A 25,239-nucleotide genomic window follows, 5' to 3' on the forward strand; every position below is an offset into this window, starting at 1 on the left:
TTAAAGAGGAGAAGGTCTTAGCATTGCCTGCTCCAGCGAGGTCTGTGATGCTGAGAACTGTAAAAGGTATGTTTGATTTGCTCATGAAACACCCAGAGGAGAAGAGTGTCAGTCAAGTCAAGGGATCTGGGAGTTGGTGGGGTGAGGGTGGGGCGCAGATGCTTGGTCTTAGCTTGAGAGGTAAAAAAAAAAAAAAAAAAAGGTGAGGAAGCTGGATGGCTTTTTCAGGAAACCTGGCTTTGAAAGAAAGAAAAATGTAGGGAAGAAAGTCACAGGACTAAGTTACTGGGGATGTATGATATATATTTTTTAAAGATTTTATTTATTTACTCATGAGAGACACGAAAGAGAGGCAGAGACACAGGCAGAGACTCCCCACAGGGAGCCTGATGCAGGACTCAATCCCAGGACCCCAGCACCTGACCTGAGCTCAAAGCTGATGCTCAACCACTGAGCCACCCAGGTGGGGACACCCAGAGAGGATGTATGATATTAATGTATTCCACTTTATCTCCCCAATTATTTTTTCAGTGATCAGAAATGAATGACCAATCAGACAAAAACAATTCCACTCACGAGGGACACACAAGTCAAAGTCCTCCTGAGAAAAACTGTCACATTGGACAGAAGCAACTGGTATGGCAAATGGATATTAGGGTTTCATGGTATTTGGAGAGGTCTCAATTTGGAGATCTCTGAGGTGAGCGTGGACTTGGGTGGAAGGTGGGTCCAGTCAGGATTTCACAGGAAGGTTCTCTGCTTCTCTATGAATGGGACCTTCCCCTTACACTTTCCACTCTGGTCCCTGCGGGGCTGGTCCCATTTCACATGTGCCCCCCCTCCTCCACCCCCCCGCCACTTACCTCTCTTGATTTATAGCCCAGTGTTCTGTGCAATAAAATCCTGCCCTTGAAGAAGAGTATTTTAAAAACCTTTGTTTTTTTTTCTTCCCTATTATGTGCTGGTCATAATTCTAAAACTTTGTATATATTAATTCACCAAATCCTTCTCACAAACAAGATGCTCCTGTTAGCCCATTTTGCAGAAAGGAGACTCTGAGGTTCAGAGAAGTGGGAGCTGGCTGGAGGCATGCCACTACCGAGGGGCAGCGCCAAGACCTGGACACAGCTGGCCTTGCCCTCAGGTCTCTGTCCCCAGACTCTTGCTATGCAACGGAGAATGGTAATCGATGGTATGGAGTTGCATTTTTTCATGGCCATACCTAATCACCGAGTTGTTTCATGAGGTTAAGTTTGTAAAGCAAACCCATACATACACACACCGCGATGAAAATGTCAAGAAACGTGTGTATGTTATCTTAGGCAGCCTGGACTAGTATCAAGCTCAATGGACTGCCGATCAGGCCGCGACTCTGTCACTGGTTTGTACACTGGTTTGTACAACATCCCCTTTTGTTTCCAGGTAAAATATTTCATCTGTATGTCCATCAGCCTGTGTGTTTGGGGGCCATTCAGATGCTTCTCTCCTAAAATCCTTGAGCAGGGCATGCCCTTTCCTCATGACATATGTGCTACATTTTTGAAATAAGGTATCAGGATTTATCAAAGCATCTTTGTTGCTTGTCTCCATTAGGCTTGGTTTCCCTTCCAATTGTAAATGGACCGTTTCTTTTGAAAATTTCCACTAACACTCTAGAAAGCCATTCTAGGAAAATTTTCTTTTTCAAGTGTGGCTTTCACTGAGAGCGGATCTTTCAGGCTTCATACTGCCTCAAAGCCCTGATGGAGTCCACACACCCAAGTAATGACTGTTTTGAAACCTCTTCGAGAACATGGAATTCAGGGGGAGGGGCCGTGTGCACCTGGGGTTCTCACTGTGGTTTGAGGTGCTTCAGACGCTCCACCTGGGTTTCTCAAGCCAACAACTGCAGGACTTTACTCCCTTGTTTTTGTCCTCCATAAAACGCTAATTCTGACTTTCATCCCCACCAGATTTGAGAAGCCACCGGGTATTTTGCAAGTACAAAAGAAATTTTGTTCCTGCTTGGTTTATATATATATATAAACAACTAAGCAGAACAACAACAACAGCAATACACACACACATACATAATACATATACATAATATATACATATATATATAGCTATTTATATTTATAAATTTAATTTATTTATTTGTTTATTTATTTTATTACTTATTTATTAAAGTAGGCTCCATGCCCAGTGTGGAGCCCAATGTGGGGCTTGAATTCACAACCCTGAGATCAAGACCCAAGCTGAGAGGCACCTGGGTGGTACAGATGATTAAGCATCTGACTCTTGATTTTGGCTCGGTTTGGGATCTCAAGATAGTGAGATTGAGCTCTGTCCTCAGCAGGGAGTCTGCTTAAGACTATCTCTCCATCTCTGTCTGCCCCTCCCCTTCCTTTAAAATAAATACATAAATCTTAAAAAAAAAAAAAAAAAAAAGACCCAAGCTGAGATCAGGAGTTAGAAGCTCAACTGACGGAGCCACCCAGACACACTCCTTTATTTATATTATATGAGTTTTATACTATGGATTTCTTTATTCAGAATCCCCTGCTTTGAGGAAATTTACAACATCTTTTGAAATGTGATGAAATTAAGCTGTTTATTTCTCTAAGTAAAACATCTGTACTTTCATGACATTATGGCAAAAGTTACAGAAGGTTTATTTTGATACAACATAAAACAAAATTATCCAGTTCTTACTACCAATATATGTTATTTGTTTCATAGCAACAGATAGAGCGGCAGTTAAAATGCTTGGCGTTTCAAAACCCGGGCCCACAGGTAGCAGACTTCAATCCTGAAACAAGGCAGCAGAAAAAGAAAGCTCGGATGTCAAAGATGAATGAGTATTTTTCTGTAAAATACAAGTAAGATCATGATTTCTTACATTTGATTTGTGGGATTATAAAATACATGAGTTTTGGCAAAGGAGAGGTTGCCTCTTTTTTATGTTTTAAAAATATCTTTTCTAAAGTACAGTATCACCCAATGTGTTTGGAAGTTAGTAACTTCAAGAAATAGGCAATAATCCCAAACTAGGAATCAATTTTTTTTAAAGAAGAAGGAAGGAATCAATTTTTTTCAAGAAGCCCTTGGATTAGAGTAATAGCTTCAGTAAGAAAGATGATGAAAAGTAAGAAAGATGTATCACCAGAAGGAGAAATAATATAATCGTGGGAATGAATTCAGGTATCAAATATGCAAGGATATATCATAAGTGCAATGATTGCTGATATAGGAAAGATGATACGGTTCAGAGCCAATGGCTAAGAAAGAAATCTTGAGACATCTTTGGTACAAAAAGGTGGTTTTATTAAAGCACAGGGATAGGACCCGGGAGCAGAAAGAGCTTCACTGGGGTCATGAGGAACGGCACATTATGCACTTTCACGTTGGAAGGGGGTTATGGATAGTGTTAGCCTCCCAGGTATTTTGGAAACAAGGTTTCCAGGATCCTGAGGGCCCTAGCTATTGTTGGGAAAGGTCATTTATTACTGTTTAGTAAACCTTCAGTCATGAGTCCATGCAGATGTATGTCAGTGGGTCATATGCTTGGGGATGACTGCCAACATGGATCTTGGTGGGTAGAGATAAAGGAAGTTTCAAAAGGAATTGTTATATGTTAAAGTAGACTCACAGGGTCCTGGGGGTTGGGCTAAGATTGCCTTTTGCCCTTAGCCAAGAATCAACATCAAGGCTGCTGAGTTCCCAGAGGACTGTCACTCTGCCTATTTCAAGGACTTGTCAGTGGGCTGTAGGTAGTAAAAAAATTTAATAATTTTTTCTGCTTTGTTTCCGACATCAATTATTAGCACATCATAAGTATAAGCAAACCCTAAAGAAAAAGATTGATGAATTTGACTATATCAAAATTAAGAATTTATGTCCATTAAAAGACACCTGAAAAATAATGAAAGACAAACCACAAGATAGGAGAAGCTATTTATAATTTGAAAGATTATGTATCCAAAATATATACAAGTCAATAAGAAAAGGTTAAACATCCAAAGAGAAAAATGAACCAATCAACGAACAGGCATTTTGTAGAAGAAAAGGTTAAGAAACATTCAGGATATGGAATCACAGGGCAGCCCCAGTGGTGCAGCAGTTTGGCGCCACCTGCAGCCTAGGGCGTGATCCTGGAGACCCTGGATCGAGTCCCACGTCAGGCTCCCTGCATGGAGCCTGCTTCTCCCTCTGCCTGTGTCTCTGCCTCTCTCTCTCTGTGTGTCTCTATGAATAAATAAATAAGTAATCTTTAAAAAAAAAAAAAGGATATGGAATCACATCAGTGTAGTACAGGGCAGTGCCCCACTTCCCCAGAGAGGCAGTACTTAGTCTGATAATGTCAATGTTGATGAAGCTATTGGTCATGAACTTAGTCTAATATGGTGCAACCACTCTTTAAAAAATTTTAGTATCACCTATATACCTTATGACCTAACATCTTCACTTTTGCTTATATATCCTAGAAAAACTCTTATACATGTACAACAGGGGACATGTTCAAAAATTTCATAGCATTGCTATAACAATAAAGAAAATAAGATAGCAATAGTTGGGGATCCCTGGGTGGCTCAGCGGTTTAGCGCCTGCCTTCAGCCCAGGGCGTGATCCTAGAGACCTGGGATCGAGACCCACATCGGGCTCCCTGCATGAAGCCTGCTTCTCCCGCTGCCTGTGTTTCTGCCTCTCTCTGTGTGTGTCTCTCATGAATAAATAAATTTTAAAAAATCTTAAAAAAAAAGATAGTAATAGTCAAAATGCCCATCCATAATGGAAAAGATGAGAAACTTGTATATTCTCAGTGGAATATACAAGTTATACAGTGGAATGCACATAGAAGTGAAAATATTTGAATAACAGCTAGATGTACCATCATGAGTAAGTTGCAAATCACGACATAGGGAAATGCAATGTGCTTGGGGATTCATACACATGTAACCGAAACAGGGAGATGATTTTTTCCCCACCCAACACGGGGCTTGAACTCACGATTCCAAGTGCCAGGACTCCGAGATCAAGAGTTGCATGCTCTACCAACTGAGCCAGACAGAGACTTGATTTTTGTAACCTGATTTTTGTAACATGATTATGACATGATTTTTATAACAGCAAGCTGTGGTTCCTCTTAGAAGGTGGGGTTGAGGGATGCAGTGGGCAGGGCATGAAGAGGATGTCAACGCTGTTAGACCCTTTATCAGGTTGGGCAGTGGGCATGTGGAGGTTTGCTTCGTCTTTTTTATTTGTGCATGTATGTTTTGCACGCTTGTGTGTGTATGATAATTCAGAATTTTATAGAAGATAGCATCAGGTGGGCAGGAAATTATAAAATTTGCCTGTTGGTATCTGAATTAAGGTGAGGGAATAATTTGGGTTGAGGCAAAGGGACCAGGACAAGGTCCCATATCGGCTCTCCGGTGGCTTCATGACCACCCACTCCCCGATTTCCATAATGGATTTTAAATCCCCTGGTGTGCTGACATCTGAATCTCCTGGTGGGCGTGGCAGGGGGTGGGAAGCCCTCCTGCCACGGATGAAGTGCTTTAAATATCACTCTTCAGTGGAAGGTATTCCTGTGGAAGGGAGAACATGAGGCGTCAGGCAGCGGGTCTCCATAGCGATCCTCTGTTAGGGATCCCTGCTTTGTTAGGAGAAGGAAGGAGGGAAGGAGAGGGGAGAGCATTACTGTGTCTGCTTCAGGACAAAGGGTGGAGAAGTCTCCTAATCTTACCACACGAGCTGAGGGCCAGCCTTTTTTTTTTTTTTTTTTTAATTTCCAATTCTTTTTTTTTTTTTAAAGATTTTATTTATTTATTCATTTAGAGAGAGAGAGAGAAGCAGAGACACAGGCAGAGGGAGAAGCAGGCCCCATGCAGGGAGCCCTATGCGGACTCGATCCAGGGTCTCCAGGATCACGCCCTGGGCTGCAGGCGGCGCTAAACCGCTGAGCCACCTGGGCTGCCCTTAATTTCCAATTCTTAATAATGGATATAGGCTGTCCTGAGACACTTTTCTTACACTAAGGCTTTCAAGCAGCTCAATTTTGAAAGGGTTTATTTCAAAAGAACCTGTATTTGAGAGGCTGGTAAAATTCTTGTGAATGCTTTCGCCTCCTGGACGATGGTGGGGCTGGCAGAGGAAGGGTGGGAACCCAAAGCTGGGGTGCAGCCCCTGATGAGCCTCTAGCAAGGAGCTTCCTGCCCGCGCACAGCGCTTACCAGGGGTCCCACCTCGGTCACCTGCTTTCTCCCTCCGCCCTGGGTAATGGGCAGAACCAGAAAGGAACAGAGGCAGGGGCCCCTGGAGACTGTTAACAGAGGAGGGGTGTGTGTGTGTGTTTTCCCGTTGATGGAACAGAGACAGTTCTAACATTTATCTTAAGTCATTAAAAAACAGAATCATATTCACCAGAGTGCTTGTTTGTAGAAAGAAAAAAGTGTAATTTATCAGGGAAAGTTCTTATCAGGAATGCTTATAGTCTTTTTTTTTTTTTAAGGTTTTATTTATTTATTCATGAGAGATAGGGAGAGAGAGAGAGAGAAAGAGAGGCAGAGGGAGAAGCAGGCCTCCTGCAAGGAGGGACTCCCGCCTCAGTGGGACTCGATCCCAGATCCTGAGATCACACCCTGAGCCAAAGGCACATGCTCAACCGCTGAGCCCCCCAGGCGTCCCAGGAATGCTTATAGTCTTAAAGACAAGTTGGGGGCAGGGCATTTGTAGGAAGAAGCTTCTATCCAGCTGGTCTTTATAACCTGCTTTGGTGCAATATTACTCTCCCCGGCACGCTGGAAGAACGAAGGGTACTGTCGGGGACTAGCCTGGCCCTGTTGGAAATTGGTAGAATTTCGACGGGGCACCGCTGCGAGAGACTATTCTTTTTATTTTTTTTATTTATTTATTTTTTTTATTTATGATAGTCACAGAGAGAGAGAGAGAGAGAGGCAGAGACACAGGCAGAGGGAGAAGCAGGCTCCATGCACCGGGAGCCCGACGTGGGATTCGATCCCGGGTCTCCAGGATCGCGCCCTGGGCCAAAGGCAGGCGCCAAACCGCTGCGCCACCCAGGGATCCCGTGAGAGACTATTCTGAAGCGTGCCTGGGTCATCCTTGGGGTGCTCTTTCCTAGGAATTAAGGGATCGTACTTACGAGGTTTGCTGCATGCTGGTTCTTTTTTTTCCATGCTGAGGAAACTGGTCCTGTCATCTGTTTTCCTGGCAGAGTCAGGAAGAAGTACGACAGAAGTGGCAGGCTGATGTGTAATGACGCTGATCTGTGTGACTGCCTGGAGAAGAACTGTCTGGGCTGCTTCTACCCTTGCCCCAAGTGCAATTCCAACAAGTGTGGGCCCGAGTGCCGCTGTAACCGACGGTGGGTGTACGATGCCATTGTCACCGAAGCCGGGGAGGTGGTCAGCTCGCTGCCCTACCCCGTTCCTGACTAGGAGCTGTTGCACCGGCTGCTTTGGTTCTTCTCTACAGCCAAGCCAACCTGGATTTTAGGGCGTGGGGAAATGTTGGGAAGGTATACGGAAGACTCCTCTTCTCTGCAGCTACAGAACAGTGTAGAATGGGCACTCACTCTGGGGCCTTCTCACCGTGTCTTCTCAGACGGCTTCACTTTGTAACCAGAGGCTGACAGCGTCACCTCAACCACACCTCTATCTCTGCTCTCAAGATGAAAATCTCTTTACTCTTCACTGCCTGAGACAATGTAGTTTTAAGATGTTCAGAATTCTGCAGCTGAGAGCTTTTCTTACATAGCACACAAAATCATAAATTAATAAGACCCAGTTACCCTTACAACCTTACCTACCACCACCAGTTCCAAGCCAGAATTGCTCTTTCAGTTATAAAAGACCCCCAACCCCCATGCCTTGTGATTTTGCACTGTATACCCCATAGTCTTATTTTTTATTAATGTTTTGATAACAGTAAAATTAAATTTGGTAACACTTGTCAATATTTTTATGAAGAATTTGTACTTATATAGCTGGACTTGAATGTCCTAAAAGCTAGTGGTTTACTTTTTTTTTCCATTTCAGGATCAGTATTTTCAAAATTTTTTTCCAAAGGGAGGAAACAAGTTATTACGTAAAAGTGAATTGCATGTTAGCTCATGTTGATGTGCAGTTGATTTGACATGTGATGTGATTTTTCTCAATTCCGATACATCGTAGGAGGTATACAGAAATTTGAATTAAGGCTTCTTTGGATTTGTTTTTTGTTTTTTTGTAAGATTTTTATTTTTAAGTAATCTCTAGACCCAACACAAGGCTTGAACTCATAATCCTGAGATCAAGATTTGCATGCTCCACTGACTAAGCCAGGTACCCCTCTTTGTCAGTTCCAAAAGCATTCATCTCTGCACAATCCACATGTGCCAGGGAAAGTTCCTAATAATTCTTGACTTGTTACTTGACAGGATATTTTGGGACTAAAACAACAAAAATCCTAAAAGCCATGCTATAGTCACAGCATTTTCCTATATGTGTAGCAGGAAAACTTACTCTGTCTTCCACATAATTTCCTGGGTTTTCCAGTTTCAAATCACTTTCACTGAGCCTCTTCTTACTTTTGTGAGCCAGGTGCATCCAGTTCACTACCTTGAACCATCATGTCCTGCGAAGAAGGCAGAGATCAAGCTGCACGAGCATGATCCTCTGAAATGCTCACCAACACCGTGCCAGTCAAAAGGAGTGGGTGCTTCATTTGGTTTATATTTTGTTTTGTTTTGAGAATAACTATTGTTTTATAAATGGCTGACCAAGTGCACTGTTATGGCTTATTTATTTTTAGAAGCATGTAATTTTAAATTTGAAAAGGAATCTCGCATGTTGTCTAGCTAGTGAAGTAGTCAGCAGATAATAATCGAGAGGTTCTTGTGTGCCAGGCATCAGGCAAGGCACAGGGTACTGGGCTGTGAGCACAGCCCAGCTGGCTCCTGTCTTCCAGGGGATTATAGACTAAAACTCATCCTGTGTTTTATACAACTGAGGATTTAGCCCCAGTGAGATAAAATGAGTCAGCTAAGGACACACAGAAGAGCTGGTAGCCTGTATTTTGAACTCCATGACTAGGTCAGTGTTGTTTCCCTGACGCCAAGTATTTCCCTGATTTGCCTGATAGTAAAGCTTCTTTAACTGCTTTTAAGAATGACCCCATCCCAAACTTCAGGAATCAGAACCTCTGGGGATGAGGCCTGGAAATCCATGCTTGTCATCCATTCAGTCATCCAGGTAAGTCTCATGACCAGATAAGTTTGAAAAACACTGCCTTATCACTAGCTGTCCTATTTTCATGTTAAAAACAAAATTAATCTTAGGCAAATTAACCTTCAAGTATCTTTCCCTTTTGTCTCTTGTCATCATTTATGTCTTAAACATTAGATGAGATAATCTGATTTAAAATGGACCTTTTTTTTTTTAAGATTTTATTCATTTATTCATGACAGAGAGAGAGAGGCAGAGACACAGGCAGAGAGAGAAGCAGGCTCCCTGTGGGAAGCCTGTTGAGGGACTCGATCCCAGGACCCCTGGAGCGTGACCTGAGCTAAGGCAGATGCTCAACCACTGAGCCACCCAGGTATCCCTAAAATGGACCGGTTTAAAAAGTGTGTTGGGAAATTATGTTGGTGAGTTTTCTGAGTTAAGCAAAAACTAAAAGTAAAAGACAGCATGATTACTATGCAAACACCTCATACTGCTTTTATGGAAACCCAGCCAGAACATTTGATGGAGTGCTTTTTTAGAAATCACATTATTTCATCTTGATCTATTGCCAATTCTATGCATTTTTAAAAGGTCCTTGCACTAAATGATCATTGCAAAAATAAATTTATGTGAATTGTCAGATATTTATTTGGCAAGTGTCTAATTTTGTCACAAAATGAACAAAGCTCTCTAGTGATTTGAACTGAATTCAGATTAACAAGGAGTATAGCCGAACTGTCTGATGACATTAACCAAGGAAATTATCAGTAGAACAGGATATTCCTTTTGCTGCTTGGCTCTCTCTTAATGCTGGTGGTGTGCCTTCATGTATATGTATAGAAATTGTAGGTATCAGGTTGTCATTTTGTAATGCCTTGAAAACTGAAACATATATTTGAGCAGGTCTGCAGTGTTTAGCCATCTAGGATATGTGCTGTGCGGCCAGAGGGTGCCTTTCGCACAGACGGCACTGTCAACAGCACCACCTACAGTTGTTCAGTAAAGCAGCCCTGCAAGCAGGTGTCATTTGATGTGTGGATTTCTTGATTGCCTAGGATTTATTGATTCTTAGTATGTGCTAGGCATTGAGTGCTTTAGATTACCTCATATTCTTGTATGAAATAATGAGAAGAAAATCCTTATATTTTTTTTTCCAATTTTATCTTTTGGGGGGTGGGGAGAGAGAGAGAGAAAGAGAGCATGAGTTGGTGGGGAGGAGCAGTGGTAGAGGGAGAAGCAGACTCCTTTGTGAGCAGGAAGCCCGATGCAGGGCTCAATCCCAGGACCCCAAGATGATGACCTGAGCTGAAGGCAGATGCTTAACCAACTGAGCCACCCAGGCACCCAAGAAAATCATTGTATCTTATTTCTTTTCCTTCCTTCTTCATGGTGTCTACAACAGCAGAAGTCAGTTTTCAGGTTATTCAGGAGAATGGTCTCTAGTTATGATGTAGCCAAGCAGTTTTATACTGTTTCTTTTTTAGAATCTCTATTTTAATCCTGTATTTGGAATATTCTTTTTCATCTTCACAGATTGCCTAAAATTCTTCCTTTTTTCCATGGTACTGTAGAAAGGAAATGACATCATCACTGACATGTCTATGAAGTGTTGATTTTTGTTTAGACTTTGTAGTTTGAGCAGATATCCGCCCTCACTTTGTATGATTGTGTGTTCTTAAGTTGGCCAATGTTTAGGGCATATATAATAAATTCAGAGATCAGGGGCTGAGTTTATTTTTATTTAAATATTTTATTTATTTGAGAAAGAGTGAGAGAAAGCACGAGGGAGGTGAGGGGCAAAGGGAGCCCAGGACCCTGTGATCATGACCTGAGCCAAAGGCAGACATTTGACTCACTGAGCCACCCAGGTGCCCCCAGGGACTGAGTTTAATTTTTTTTTTCTCCAACACTGCTTTCAACAGTCGTGCATGCTTAATCAATCCACCACTTAGTGATCCCTCATTCATTTATTCATCCGTTAATTTACTAAGCACTTCTTACTTGCCAGACACTTTATTAGGTGCTAGGGATAGAGCGGGTAAGAAAGAAAAAAAATCATAGGTGATATTAAGTAAAAAGAGAACGCACTCCAATTCCCACTGTGTCATGCCTTCTGTCAGGTCCTTATCCATCTGCCAGCCTCTCTCCATGTTTCAGAGTTTTATGCTTGTTTTATTTATAATGTCTAGCCTTTTTAGCTGTATTTACTGAGAGAAATAGAAAAAATATATCCACCCCATCTTTATTGGAAGTGGAAGTCCCTTGTTTAGGTTTTGATATACAGGTAATGCTAGCTTCCCAAAAGGAGGGGGAACAGCTATCTCTTTTTTCTTCTCTGGAAGACTTTGTTTCAGATGACATTCTTCTTCCTTAAATATTTGTTGGAAATTGTAGGTAAAGTCATTTGTGCCTGAAGGGTTTGTTTTTTAAAATCCATCTTTAATTAAATTTTCAAATTTTGAAACTTAATTCTCACAAAATTAACTCTTATTATTTATATGCAGAAAATATCTCCCCCACAGTTTAAAAAAAAAGATTTTTATTTATTTAATAATGGGAGACACAGATTGAGAGGTAGAGGCATAAGCAGAGGGAGAAGCAGGCTCCCTTTGGTGACCTGATGCAGGCCTCCATCCCAGGACCCCAGAATCACGACCTGAGCCAAATGCAGATGCTCAACTACTGAGCCACCTAGGCACCCCTCCCCCACATTTTAACTCTAAACCACTAAAAGGATAGTACAAACCAGTATCCTTTCAATAAATCCCTTTCCCTCTCTTACGTTGGGCAAAGTTGGATTATCTTGTTTATAAACAAAACATCCAAAACCACTTAGAAAATGGAGAGATATTTATACTTGGAGCACTTTCTTTTTCAACCAACCTTCATCAGAAACGTGTTCCTTAAAAAAAATAAAAAAATAAAAAAAGAAACGTGTTCCTTTTCTTTCCTGAGGTATACCTAAGGCCTGATTTAAGAGGTCTGAGTTAGAGGCTCTCTGGCTTCTCAACTAACCTATTTCCAATATGAACCAGTACGCTCCCAGCAGTGACAAATGAGAAACAGTTGTTATACAGCTCAGAATGTGCCAACTGAAATAAAATACAAATTACCTACTTTTTAGGAGTTATTGCAAGCAAGTCCCAGAGGTGGAAGGGAGAGAGAGAGGAAGGGAGGTTGGGGGGTAGAGGTGGGGATGCTTCTTTTTAGAACTACTTGAGATTCAGAATCTCCTCCAGCTTTAAAATTTTCTATACAGCACTTGGCAGCAGAATAGCATTAAGTTATATGATTTCTGTGATTTTTGCATATATTTTGAGAAGATGAGGTTCATTTACATTTTGCAGTTTTTAATAACCCATTTTCTTAAAAGGTTTGTGGAGAAAAAGTTACATGCTTGGTTTTGGCTCCCTCTGCTGGCCACTCTTGGGCATTTGAAGTTTTACACAGAGAACAAAACCAAGACTGTTACTGAAATAGATTTGGGGTTTTTTCCCTCAAGGTTTAATTCAACATTTTAGTTTAACATTTCCAAATTTATGACAGACCCTTAGGTATGGTAAATATATCTTTATCTTGGTACTTTGTTTTTTGCTTCAGGACGATAACTGAAAATGATACATTTGGCTGAAATATAGTTGAGAAAATATTTCAGATAAAATGTATAACTCCCATTATGTCTCTTTCTCAAGCTGTCTGTGTTGAAGATACCCAGTTAGTTATGTGGACTGATATGGACTTTTTTTTTTTTTTTAGTTTCTTTGTTGGCTTTTCATGATCAGCCTATAGATACATTCAAGACAGCTAGGGTTTTGCAACTACAAAGAGCTCTGGCTAACTGAAGCCAAAAAAGGGCCCATCATGTGTAAGGAAATGCACAAGAACTGGCTTTGAGAAGAACAGGTGCCAGGGCAGCTCTCTGGGGATGGGTAGTATTGCATTATAGACCGTGGCCTTCAGGACCAGTGGTCAGGATCTCCGCTGATTTGGGGGAGAGCTGAGTGGTCAGGTTGACATAGTAGCTGCTTAAAGCAACAAATAGAGCCAAAGAAGAAGACTCAAGTCTTTAGGCACTGCAGTGGAATAAGAGGGAGACTAATACCAGACAGAGCAGGACTCCCTCTGTTCCATGTTCCTCCTGGGCAAGGTTCAGGTAGATCTGTGCAAACACTGCCGAGGGAGCCCTGAACGGAAGGCTCCTGCATAAAACTTTATGCCCCTTGTGTTGGGGGAGACAAGGTGGGTAAGGTCTAGACATGGAAGAGTAATGGCTACCAAGTCAGAGTGGAGAAAGGTGTCTTTCAGATTCCTTCCTCCTCCCAATAAGGAGTAGAAGTAACTGAAGAAGATCTGTGCCCAAAGCCTCAGAGAAAGGGACCAAGGAATGGAGGCACCTGGCCAGAAATGCAAGTGTGCCAAGAGCATGAGCCAAAGGGGCTTAGTCCTTGACTACAACTCCCCCTCAGACTCAGTGCCCTGGCTGTGCACCCAACTGGTGTGGGACAGGCAACTTTCTTCCCTGAGGCCTGCCAGGGAAAGCTTCCACATGGTCACGCTGAAAACTCATAAGAGGTTTTTAACCATGGGCTGGACTCCTCCTCATTGTTGGGGTGAATCAACTCTAACCATTTTTATCCTAGTGTCAATCAAGTTCTAAAGTCCCTGGTGACAGTATTGAGTGGTCCTAAGGTGGGTCAGAACCTGCGCCCCAGACTGGCAATCCCAACAAGACAGCATGGAGTGGGAGAAGAGGAATAGTCATAAAATTAGATGCTGTTGCAAAACTGAGTGGAAGAGAAGCTAGGTGGGTCAGCTCAACACCCACTACCCATGCTCTGGTCTCTCCATTTTTAGAAAAACAAAGCAAAACCAACTGTAGAAAATGATCTCTCTTTGGGTAGACGTTTGTTGCTGAGTTCTAGAAATAATGCTCAGCACTCAATGTATCTCTCTTTCTTTCTCTTTTTTCTTTTCTTTTCTTTTCTTTTCTTTTCTTTTCCCTTTCCTTTCCTTTCCTTTCCTTTTTTCTTTTTTCTTTTCTTTTCTTTTCTTCTTTTCTTTCTTTCATAAACTCTACCCTCAACCTGGGGCTTGAACTCACAATTCTGAGATCAAGAGATCCATGCTTTATTGACTGAGCCAGCTGGGTGCCCTCTGTATATCCATATCTGTCACGTATTTCTTCATTGTCAACTCACTGTGTTTGGCATTGGCTCCCCCCAACCTCCATGCACCCCAAACTTCCCTTGCCAAGATCCCCAAGAACACCACTATAGTTAAAGCCCAAGGACCTTTAAAAAAAAGATTTATTTATTTCAGAGAGACAGCGTGAACAGGGAGAGGGGCACAAGGCAAGAGAGATGGAGAGAATCCCAAGCAGACCCCCTTCTGAACATAGAGCCTGATGCAGAGCAGATCCCACGACCCTGAGATCATGACCTGAGCTAAAACCAAGAGTCAGACACTCAACTGATGGAGACACCCAGGCGTCCCAAGCCCGAGGTCCTTTATATCATTTTTTTTGCTTGACCTCCTCTTGGTATTTAATGCTGATGGCCACACTCTGGTTCTTGAAGCCATCTCAACTCTTGATTCTACCGCATTCCTCTCTGACTCTTCCTTCTTAGCCTCTTCTGTTGTTATGCATTCATCACAAAGTTTCTGTCTGTGAGCTCTCTTGAAGATCATGCTCCTTGTTACCTTCAGCCTTTCTGGAACTCTCAGCAGGACAGTGGTGAAAAGTCAAGTCTTGAGTTAGCACATGGCATTCAGGTCCTGGCTCTACCTACCACCACCACTGAATGACCGTGGGAAAGTTATGCAAATTCTCTTTGTTAGTTTCCTTATCCTTGCAAGTGGACCTGCGCATAGAACTGTTGTGAGGTACAATGAAATAATGCTTGTAAAGCACTTAAAACTATGCTGGGCACACACAGTAAGCATAGCTTGATAAAGGGTGGCTATTATGGTACCATGAATACCATGGTGGATTCAGAGCATCCACAGTGACCCGTGTTCACATCAACCATGGCGCTCTTGTCTACTTTGCATTGTCTTTTTTTTTTTTTTTTTAATTTCACCTTAGTTCGTAAGTTCCTCATGGGGTAGGACTGTGTTTTTTAAATAACAGATATCAGATGAATATGGCATATTTGTTACAATTAATAAACCAATACTGATACATTACTATTAACTGAGATCCATACTTTATTTGGATTTATTAGCTTTTTTAAAGCCTAATGACCTTTTTCTGTTTGAAAGTATCACAAAGGAGAAATGACTCCAGTTCTAGACACAGAACTGAGAATGGGCTGGCGTGTTGTTGGAAAAATGAGGGAATTTGGTGACATGTCAAACAAATCCTATGAGTTACCTGGGGTTTTAATGAGACCAGGTAGGACCTCTCTGGCTCTTTGACTTGTTAGAAGAACCGCATTATCTTCAGTAATGTTGTGCTGTCTGATGCTGAAGAAAAGTAACTGTGCCCCTCTTGTCACTACTAATATCTAAACAAACGCTAACGGGAAAAGCTCTTAAATCTCGTGTAAACAAAAGATGGGAGGTTATGCTGAGGAGACAAGTGATTACACTCTTTCTAAATGCAGTAGTATTAATAATTTACTTTGAACCTTTCTTTCTTTAACACAAAAAAGATCTTACGTGAATTTTGATGATGAGTAATGAATAAATATTACTCAAATTACCACAAGAAATGATGTTAATATTTCGGTCACTCAAAGTAATGTTATTGATAGGTAAGCTCTTTTAGCATCTAATGTAAAAAAAAAAAAGGCACAAAAGTAATTCACTTTGTTTTCATTATGTTTTGAATGATGACTTTACTGTTTCTGTACAAACAATACATTCTCATTTTTGGAAATTCCAGCAAGGCAGGGAAATACAAAGTAGATGATGAAAATTATAGAAAAAATCTTACTAGTCAGGAATCTTGCGAACATTTGCCAAATTGAATTCCAGTGATCCCTGTATGCATATTTATGTCTGGATCTTGATCTGTATGTGATATATGCAATCTACCTATAGACATGTAAAATGATTTTAGTAAAGTGGATAAGAGAAGGAAAAGAAACCAAGGAAATTATTTTAGATCATTGCTTCTTTAACAAAGGCATGTGTTCCTAAAATACTCCTCTAAAGCCAGAGTCTCAAACTCAAGGGCCTTCAGGAGTAGAATATGATTCATGAAGCAAGATGTAAATATTAAGTCACTTCATATTGTTTTCAAAATAAAAATCTCTCTGATTATGTTGCCTCTGTCATCACTGAGTAGATCAAACAAAATGAGTGAAATAGTTCCACAGGAATACTGATGGACCATATTCAGACCACAGTTCTGCAGATTGTTACCCTTGCAAAGATTAAGAAAAGCCTACAGAGTTACAGCCAATTTATTGCTTATGCCATGTATTTCATCTAAGATAGTGTGAAAGATTTAGAAATCAGTACTCTTAAAATTTGATTGCACTTATTTTGTCCATTCTGAAACTTGTTCTCTTAGCAGTACATTAATTTTACATCATCAAACATTAAAATACTCATATTTAATTTTATAAACCTAATTTCCATTTTAACTGAACCTTAGTTCTATATGGATTTAGTGTTCACTACATGCCAAAGGACTCCCATTCCCGACTTCTTTATTTTCATTAATGTCTTGGTTGATTTGTTTTCAGCCACCACTTTTCCCAAAAGGAACTCTTAAAAACTATTACTGTAATTCTGGTTGAGAATATGTAACTTTTGCCTAAAAATTGAATAGCTTCTTGGCTGGACATAAGCATTTTTTCTCAAAACTTTGTAGATCCTGCTATGGAGAAGTCTGAAATTTGTCGATTCTTTTTCCTCTCACTTTTTTTTCATTTGGATGCCCAAATAATTTACTTTATTCTTGGAGTTTGATAACTTTACCAGAATTTGTCCTGGGATCACCATTTTGTATCAGGTTCTTTGGAACACAATACACTCTTCCATCAAACTACACATAGAATTTTTTCAATCTTATGGAGAAATTGTCTTCTGGCTTTTATTTGTAATGATACTCCCATCGAAGTGAGGTGGACTTGTCACCCCCAGCTGGAACTGGGTTTGGTGTAGAGACTGATGAAGGTAAACACACAATGGGAAAGTATGAAAGGTTTGTTACTCACATAGTGGGGCTTTCTGGGAGGAGTAGGGCAGGCACCCCAAGCAGGTCCAAAAATGGCCTGGGAGAAGGGAAAAGGGCTCTTGGCAAGGTGTTTCATGGTGTTTAGGGAGTGAAACCAGCATGGTTATCCCATGCACACCAGCAGCTTATGTGGTTTGGACTTCTTCCCAGTGCTAAAGGAGGGAGCCCCTGGGCTTCCTGATTAGTCTGGCCCTACTGGGCAGCAGGGGGAGGTGGTGATGGGGGCTTGAAAGCTGTTAGCTGTCAAACATCAAAAACAGAGTCAGACTTCTATGCTATTTGAATGTATTTTTGTGTCTATCTATTGGGTTCTTTGACTTGGGGACATAGTTATCTTTGTTTTGGCCTTTCTGTGTTCTCAGTATCTACTTTGTGTTTGTCTCTTTCCTTTGCTATGAATAGTCCTTCCTTTCTGTTAAAAATTCAATTTGCAATTGTGTTTAGTCTGTTTTTCTCAGTTTCTGGCTTATATATTAGTTAGGAAATGGTGCAATTTTAGTCCTCTATCTCTTTTTTGGTTTCACAACACCTTCTACATCTAATTTTGATGTTTTTTTCCAAGTTCTTTTAGCTCTTTTTCCACTGAATTTTCTTACTAAGTGCTATCTTGAGCATTCACATGGGATTTTCTTCTGCCTCTTAGGCTATATTTTATTCCAGATTGCACTTTTCATGTGTTTTTTTTTTTTTTTTCATACTGTATACCTCTTTTTCATGTAGGTTTCTATGGGATGACTATGCAGTTGCCATGTCCCTTTTTCTCATCCTGTTTGGGTGGAATGTGGACAGCTCTGCCCAGACCTCTGATGTGGTGCCAGAGTTTTTTAGTTCTTTTGCCTGCTACTGTGAGATCTGTTTGTTTTTCCATCCAGGATGCCAGCTTGATGGCTAAGTGTTGCTTTCTATCTACTTCTCTCCAAAAACTTAGGGGGAAGCCAGGGCTGAGGGTAGCATTTTTTGGTGGATTTAATTTCCAATATCTCAACTCTGAGATTTTAGTCACTGTCTTGTATCACAATTTACCCCTGAGCAGGGATGCCCCAGGCTCTTAGATTAGCCCTTCATTTACTGTGGCACCCCAGAGCCTCTGACTCCTCCTGAGCCAGGCCTGATGTTCACTTCTCTATTCCTTAAGATTTATCTTTTTTGTTTTGTTTTGCTTTGTTTTGTTTTAAGGTGGAGAGGGGCAAAAGGAGAGGGAGAGAGAATTTCAAGCAGGTTCAATACTCAGTGGAAAGCCCAACGTAGGGCAGCCAGGGTGGCTCAGCAGTTTAGTGCCTACCTTCGGCCCAGGGTGTGTTCCTGGAGTCCCAGGATCGAGTCCCATGTCGGGCTCCCTGCATGGAGCCTGCTTCTCCCTCTGCCTGTGTCTCTCATGAATAAATAAAATCTTAAAACAAAACAAAACAAAACAAAAAACAACAAAAAAAAAGGAAAGCCCAACATAGGGCTTGATCTCAGGGCTCAACCCTGACATCATGACCTGAGCCAAAATCTTGAGTCAGGATTCTGAGCCACCCAGGTGCCCCTCATTTCCATATTTCATTCTCTCATTCCCACTTTGTATAGGGGAAGAACTAGGGTTCCTGTGGACTTCAGCCAGTGTTAATAGTGGAGGGAGGAGGGGATACTGAGGGAATCTACTTTCACTACAGCTCCAATGTAATCGTTTCCATTGGCTTTGTCTTCAGGTATCTTTTCTTCTTATTTTCTCTTTTTAAATTTCTAACTCCTTACTCCTCATTTGGGATACTAAATATAATTTTGTTTTTTCTGCCTTACCACTCACTTTTCCCCTTGCCGGGACATGACAAAAGAGTGATTCCTGGAGGTTCCTCCACCGAGTACCAGCCCTCATAGACTTAAAGCCCCCAGGATTTCCCACACTTTCCTCTTGGCTATTTACCTCTCATCCTGCTCCTCTTTAAATTGGGGAATATATACACTGGGGAATTCTCATGGCTTTGTGGACACCTCTTTCTAGCACTGTTTCAGTAGGTGGGGCATCACCTTTAGGGTACATATTAACCAGGCAGATGCTTTGTTTCTTTTCCTGGAAGATACTTTTTCAAATGTGTTATTAAGTTACGCTTCTCTTCTCATTTGCTGCCACTGGGTGGAGTTTTCTTTTTCTGTTGCATGTTTGTTGTGTCTACTACTTTTATTTCTTTACTAGAGATGGGGTTAAAGGGAAACTGTAACAACACCACACACAATATGTCTGTATGGGAAACTTATTTTCCAACTGTGTTCAGTGGTGGAAATTACTGAAGAAACCATTCAATCTTTCACACCTTCCATGTGTAAATATCAGTCCTGTTAATGGCACAGGCCTAGGGGAAGTAGAACGGAGGAAACTAGGTGCAAATTAAAATGGAGGGGTGATAATTTGAGATGATTTTCAACTCTAAGAGTAGAGTAGAAAGGGATCTGTTCATTTAGCACAAAGTATATCTTTATCACATTTTAATAAACATTTCCCTCCCATACCCCTGCCCACACTCCATTTGCTTAATATTGTTTGTTATGGGCAAATGTGGCCTGCAACCTTGATGCTATTCTTTGCTTTGCTTTTCTCTTCTTTTCTCTTCCTTTTCCCCTGAGCTTCTTGCTTCCTTTCCACATCACAACCTCATGTGCAAATACTCAGAGAACAGATGATGCTCATGTGTTCTTTATTCCTGATGTATCTCACATCAAACAGGAACCTTCCCATAACCGACTCATAAAAAATATGCAGTTTTGAGACTTCATTCCCCCGAGAATCAGAGGAGAAATGTGGAGTGAACAATCTCATGTTTCTCATCTAGAAGGGTGTTCTTCGGTTCCACTTCAACCAATTCACTCACACCTATGAGGCAAGTGCTTACTTCAGAGCTAAAAACAGGGCTAGCAACTGTGACCAAGGGGTGTTGTGGAGAAGGGGGAGGTGTGTGTTCCGTGTGGTGTTGAGGAGGAGAAAAACTGGGCCAATGGCTTCTGCAAGAGAATGCGACAAAGCAGCGGAATGTGAATTTTGCATTTGCTAGTCATCTGGGGACAGGGTGTAAGTAGTTGGTAGTTCTAGCCTTCTGCCCTTCTGTGACTCTAACCTTTGAGAGTTTACCTGAGAAATGTGGGATGAGTTGTAGGACTACAGACTTTCAGAGTTAAGGACCTAGGCCAGGTGCTTAGCCAACCCACTGCCAGAATATTCGAGGTGCGTAATAAAATGCCTATGCTCCCAGTTTGACAATATGTATCAAGAGCTTGCTTACAAGGCTGTCCTGGCTGGACTGGGTTCCCAGGACTCAGATACTAGTCTGTTGGGTGAGTAGGTATTACCCTTCCTCCAAATTACCCTTCCTTGCATTGATTTGGGCTGGGCTCCTAGGTGTACCCAGGGTTTCCTTAAGGGTTGGAGGAGACTTTGTGGGGGATAAAAGGCCCAGATCTTGTATTTACTCCACTGGGTATCAAATATGTAAATCATGTGGTGTGGGGAGAGAGTGGGTGCAGACTATATTGTAGGAAGTGGCCATGGGGCTCTTGAAAAAGAACTTGCCCAAAGGGAGGGTCCCCAAACAGGACAAAGGTCTTACCCAGATGGAAGTGTTAGCTCCTGGGATACAGTGCTCCAACCTTGCTGTTACAGACACAGGGTATATGTGAACTAAAAAGCCTGCATCACCAAAGAGCTAAAATATTCAAGGCTCATTCAACTCTTGGGTTGAGATTCCACCCAAGGAGCAAAACTGTCTCTGAGTTATGTACCTCCCCAGATATGCTCAGCTTTACTTCATCCTGAGATGGTTCATCATCTTGGTTCATTGTTCAACTTTCCTGATAAAGGGGCCCCAGTGAACTCTGAACTGTTGCTCTTAAAGCCCCTGCCACTTGCTGTCACCCTTGGCGGGGTGTGTAATGGGAGAGGAGATATCCAAGAGGTAGGGGCAGGGGTTATGCCAAACTCATGGAAGTTCTGGATTTTCCCATGAATGCCTACAAGTGCCAGGTAACATACCCCTGGAATAGAGGGCAGGTGTGAGCCGATGGGACAAATTTTGACCAACAAGAAGATTGGAAAGAGTCTGCAGACAAATGTGCTCACTCCCACCTCCTGGCTGTTCTAAGACACCGTACCTCAAAATAGTGTGTCTGGAAATACCACAGCACTGAGAAATAAACTAGGTTTTCCATCTGTAACCAGCTGGATAACATGTCTCCTTGTATTTGCTTCCCTCCTTTCCTTTTGCATTCACTCCTAATGCAAAAGTGAATGCAATTCACTTCCTCAGGCTGTTTTGTAGACAACCCAGGCTAACACAGGATGAAAAAATAGAAGAAGTTGGATTTGGTGGAAGTTGCAATGAAGGCAAGGATATGGAAGAAGTTTGGGGGCATTCAGCATGTTTAGAAGCCATAACAGATCAGGGCAGCTAATCTGGGCTCTGGACCCATCATCAAGACAAGTTGACAAGTCTGAGGGTTAGGGGTAGTATAGAACTGTGCCTCTAGGAGGTGCATAGACCTCTAGGAGGTCTCTAGCCGGTGGCAACAAGGACTTTTTCGTGGTCTCATATACCTATACTCCAGAGACCACAGAAATATTTTGGGTGAGAGTCTCATTTAAGGGGTAAAATTATTCTCTGCATCAAGCCTTTATAGCAACAAGTACCAATAGAAAGTAATAACCCCATCAATGAAATTAAGAGAAACCCTGGAGATTTTTTTTTTTTTTTTCTAAAACCTTGGAAGTCGGTGCTTTGCATTATAAAGGAGGGGAGAGTACTTCTCCCACATAAACATCACACTGTTTTACTTCTTACCGCAGCCCAGGGGAGCAAACACAGATATTATTCTTATTCTCATTTTTCAGATCAGGAATAAGAAATTTAGGGGAGGCTTCATTCCAGGTTACATGGATTTAGGGCTTCAACCATTCTGATGCCCTTTAGCTCAAAATACTAGCTATGGTTTTGAAGGAAACGAGGAGGTAAATTTCATTACAGATTCAAAATGGTTTTAGCTGGTTAGTGGCTCTACTTCAGGCAAGGAATTAAAACACAAGGGAAATTATCCAGAAGTTGAGGCAACTGGGACCCTTCTAAAATGATGCCAGGTAAAGTAATCTGTGTTTGTATCAGGCACCTATAATTTATGTAGATTCACATACATCTTTTTCTGATACTGCACAAATTGGGGAGTGTGTGGAGTGTTGTAGAATTAAATGTATTTGTATGTGTTCAACACACTGTATAATTGACTCAATTATCCATGTGGGGATTATTCACTTTTAATTTGCAATCTGGCTTCTCCTTTCACTTAGGATGTTTTTGGGCTGCTCTAGGAATGCCAACTAATTTAAATAATAATTTAAGTAAAACATAATTAGGTAGGAAAATTAAATTCAATCTTTTGCCAGCTCCCGAAGATTCTACAGCTGAAATATAACTCTAACTCACTTGCTATTTTTTTCATCCTCTAATGCTATTTTACTACCACAGGATTTTACTGCCTTCCATAGATTATTGCAATAGTTCCCTGTTTGACTTCCCTGCTTACCTCTTTCCAATCCAATCATCATTTGGCTGACAGTAATCTTCAAAAGACAAAAACCAAAAACAAGACAAAAAAAGAACAGTAGCTCTCATCACAAAAATTTCTCTACTTGAAAACATTAATGAGTCCGCATTTCTCACTAGCTCAAAGGCACCAGCCATAATCTATCATTCAAGACTTCATGCCACCTGTAACAGAGAGGTTTCCAGGTCGTGCTTTACCACTTCTCTCACCTCCGAATCCTTTCAATGTACTATGTGTTTTTCCCCAAGGCCTACAAAGGTTTGTATGAACCCATGTTGTGTCCCTGCTCTACTGTGAGATTCTAAATGGCAGTCTGGGTGGGTATCAATTTTCCCTATTAAGCAGGACCTAGCTCAGCACCAGACCACAGAGGGGAGCAATAAAATTTGTCCATTTGAAGTACCGGCAAATCCTGAGGGCAGGCATTTTGTTTTTTTTTTTTGTATCTCCAATGCCTAACACAGTATCTTGCATACAATAGGTGCTCAACAAATTCTATTGGAGGAATGAAGGTATACACTGCAAGCTCTGCCTGGTGCCCTACAGTCGCAGGGATACAGATACAGGAAGGGCTGGTTACGCAGTGCCTAGGCTGGAGCTGGTGGCATGACCTCTCCTGGGGGTTGATGGGTGACACCCCCCAGGCTGGTTTTGGGGGGAGCTTACCACTGCCTGCCCCTCCGCAGCATAGACCAGACACTGGCTGGGGTGGGGTGCTTAAACTTTCTCTGCTAAGTAAACGTTTATGTATATGCACAGACACCTCAATATGTTTATACATGCCTACAACATAAAAACACACATTCAGCGCAGCCCGGGTGGCTCAGCGGTTTGGCGCCGCCTTCAGCCCAGGGCGCGATCCTGGAGACCGAGATCGAGTCCCACGTCGGGCGCCCGGTGCAGGGAGCCTGCTTCTCCCTCTGCCTGTGTCTCTGCCCCTCTCTCTTTCTCTGTCTCTCATGAATAAATAAATAAAATCTTTTTAAAAAAGATACACATTCACATCCAGATATATATACCTTTGACCTGCGCACAACTCACGTTTGAACTGCGCAAGTCCACTCATACTCAGATTTTTGATATAGTACCGCACTGTAATGTATTTTCCTTTTGATTTCCTTTTTTTAAAAGATTCTATTTATTCATTTGACAGAGAGAGCGAGAGAGCACGCGCGCGAGCACCAGGCAGGGGGAGCAGCAGAGGGAGCGGGAGAAGCTGACTCCCCTCTGGGCAGGGAGCCCAACCGCAGGGCTCCATCTCCGGACCCCGGATCAGGACCTGGGCTACCAGGCGCCCCTTCCGAGGATGTCCTTAATAACATTTTCTCGTCTCTAGCTTACTGCAGCTTATTATAATAATATAGTATACAATAAATAGAACCTACAAAATGAGTCAATCTACTAGGTTGTCGCCAAGCAAGGCACTCGGTGAACGGGAGGCTGTCAGTACTTAAGTTTCTGGGGAGTCCAAAGCTCTTTTTTTTTTTTTTTTAGGGAGTCCAGAGTTCTACCTGGATTTTTGACTTTGTGGCCGGCTGGGCATCCTTAACCGCCAGCGGTCCAGGGTCAGCTGCGCATGTCTAATAAGCAAATAGATAACTAGTTGACAGGCACACCGGCTTGAGGCGGAACAGCGACGGCGGAGGGAGCACGGCGAGGACGGCCCCTCCCCTCCGCCCCGGGGCAGGGCCAGGCCCCGGCGGCCCCGGCGGCCCCGGCGGCCCCGGCGGCCCCGGCGCCCGAGGCGGAGGCTGCGCGGCTGGGCCCTCCCGGCTTTCCGTAGGCCCGCCCCCATTGGCTGGGCTGACAGCGCATGGGCGGGGCCAGGCGTGGGAGCGACAAGGATGGCGGCCGCCACGGCGCTGATCCTGCCGGAGAGCCCCAGGTAGCTGCCTGGGGTGGCGGGGCCGCGGGCGGCGCCGGGACGCCCCTGCCGGCTGTCGCCTGGGCTCCGAGACGCGCCCCGCCGAGGGGGTGGCCGTGCGGAGTGGCGAAAGGGCGGGGCGGCCCCGCAGGGGTGCGGGGGACTGTGGGCGTCTCCCGTTCCCGGTGGTTCACCTACGGGGCTGCGGGGCGCCTGGCGGCTGGGGGCCGTGGGCCGGCGTGTGGCGTGTGTCGCGATGCCCAGTGTGCGGTCGGGAGGACCCGAGCCTCCCTGGAGTGCTGCTGAGTGACGCGGGAAGCTGTGGCCTTTCTGTTTTCGCCGCGCTCTCTCGGGCCTGATTATGCTAAGGGCTCGCGTTGGTGCCGGACGGACTTTAATCCCTAACACGTGTCAAT

At 42.7% G+C, this 25,239-nt stretch overlaps 2 protein-coding genes across 5 annotated transcripts in view; both read left to right on the forward strand.

Annotated features, from left to right (window-relative positions):
* Nucleotides 1-540: 540 nt before the first annotated feature.
* On the forward strand, nt 541-10,354 carry ARL14EPL (ADP ribosylation factor like GTPase 14 effector protein like). The gene is made up of 3 exons (XM_038551602.1): nt 541-636; nt 2,722-2,861; nt 7,217-10,354. Exons 1-3 carry the CDS (start codon nt 541-543, stop codon nt 7,437-7,439), a joined length of 459 nt encoding a protein of 152 aa, XP_038407530.1. The 3' UTR covers nt 7,440-10,354.
* Nucleotides 10,355-24,736: 14,382 nt separating this feature from the next.
* The window catches only part of COMMD10 (COMM domain containing 10), a 185,149-nt gene continuing 184,646 nt past the window's right edge, over nt 24,737-25,239 (forward strand). For 2 of the 4 annotated variants that reach the window (XR_005366529.1, XM_038551854.1), the window contains exon 1: nt 24,737-24,844. Coding sequence is in view for 2 of the 4 variants with exons in the window: in XM_038551854.1 (XP_038407782.1) it covers nt 24,804-24,844 (41 nt within the window). In the remaining 2 variants the exon portion in view is untranslated. Of the gene's footprint in view, nt 24,845-25,020; nt 25,234-25,239 lie in introns of those variants that run through there. The other 2 variants (XM_038551856.1, XM_038551855.1) reach the window with 2 other exon arrangements.

This window comes from Canis lupus, chromosome 11, assembly GCF_011100685.1.
Source record: "Canis lupus familiaris isolate Mischka breed German Shepherd chromosome 11, alternate assembly UU_Cfam_GSD_1.0, whole genome shotgun sequence".
Lineage (NCBI taxonomy): Eukaryota > Metazoa > Chordata > Mammalia > Carnivora > Canidae > Canis > Canis lupus.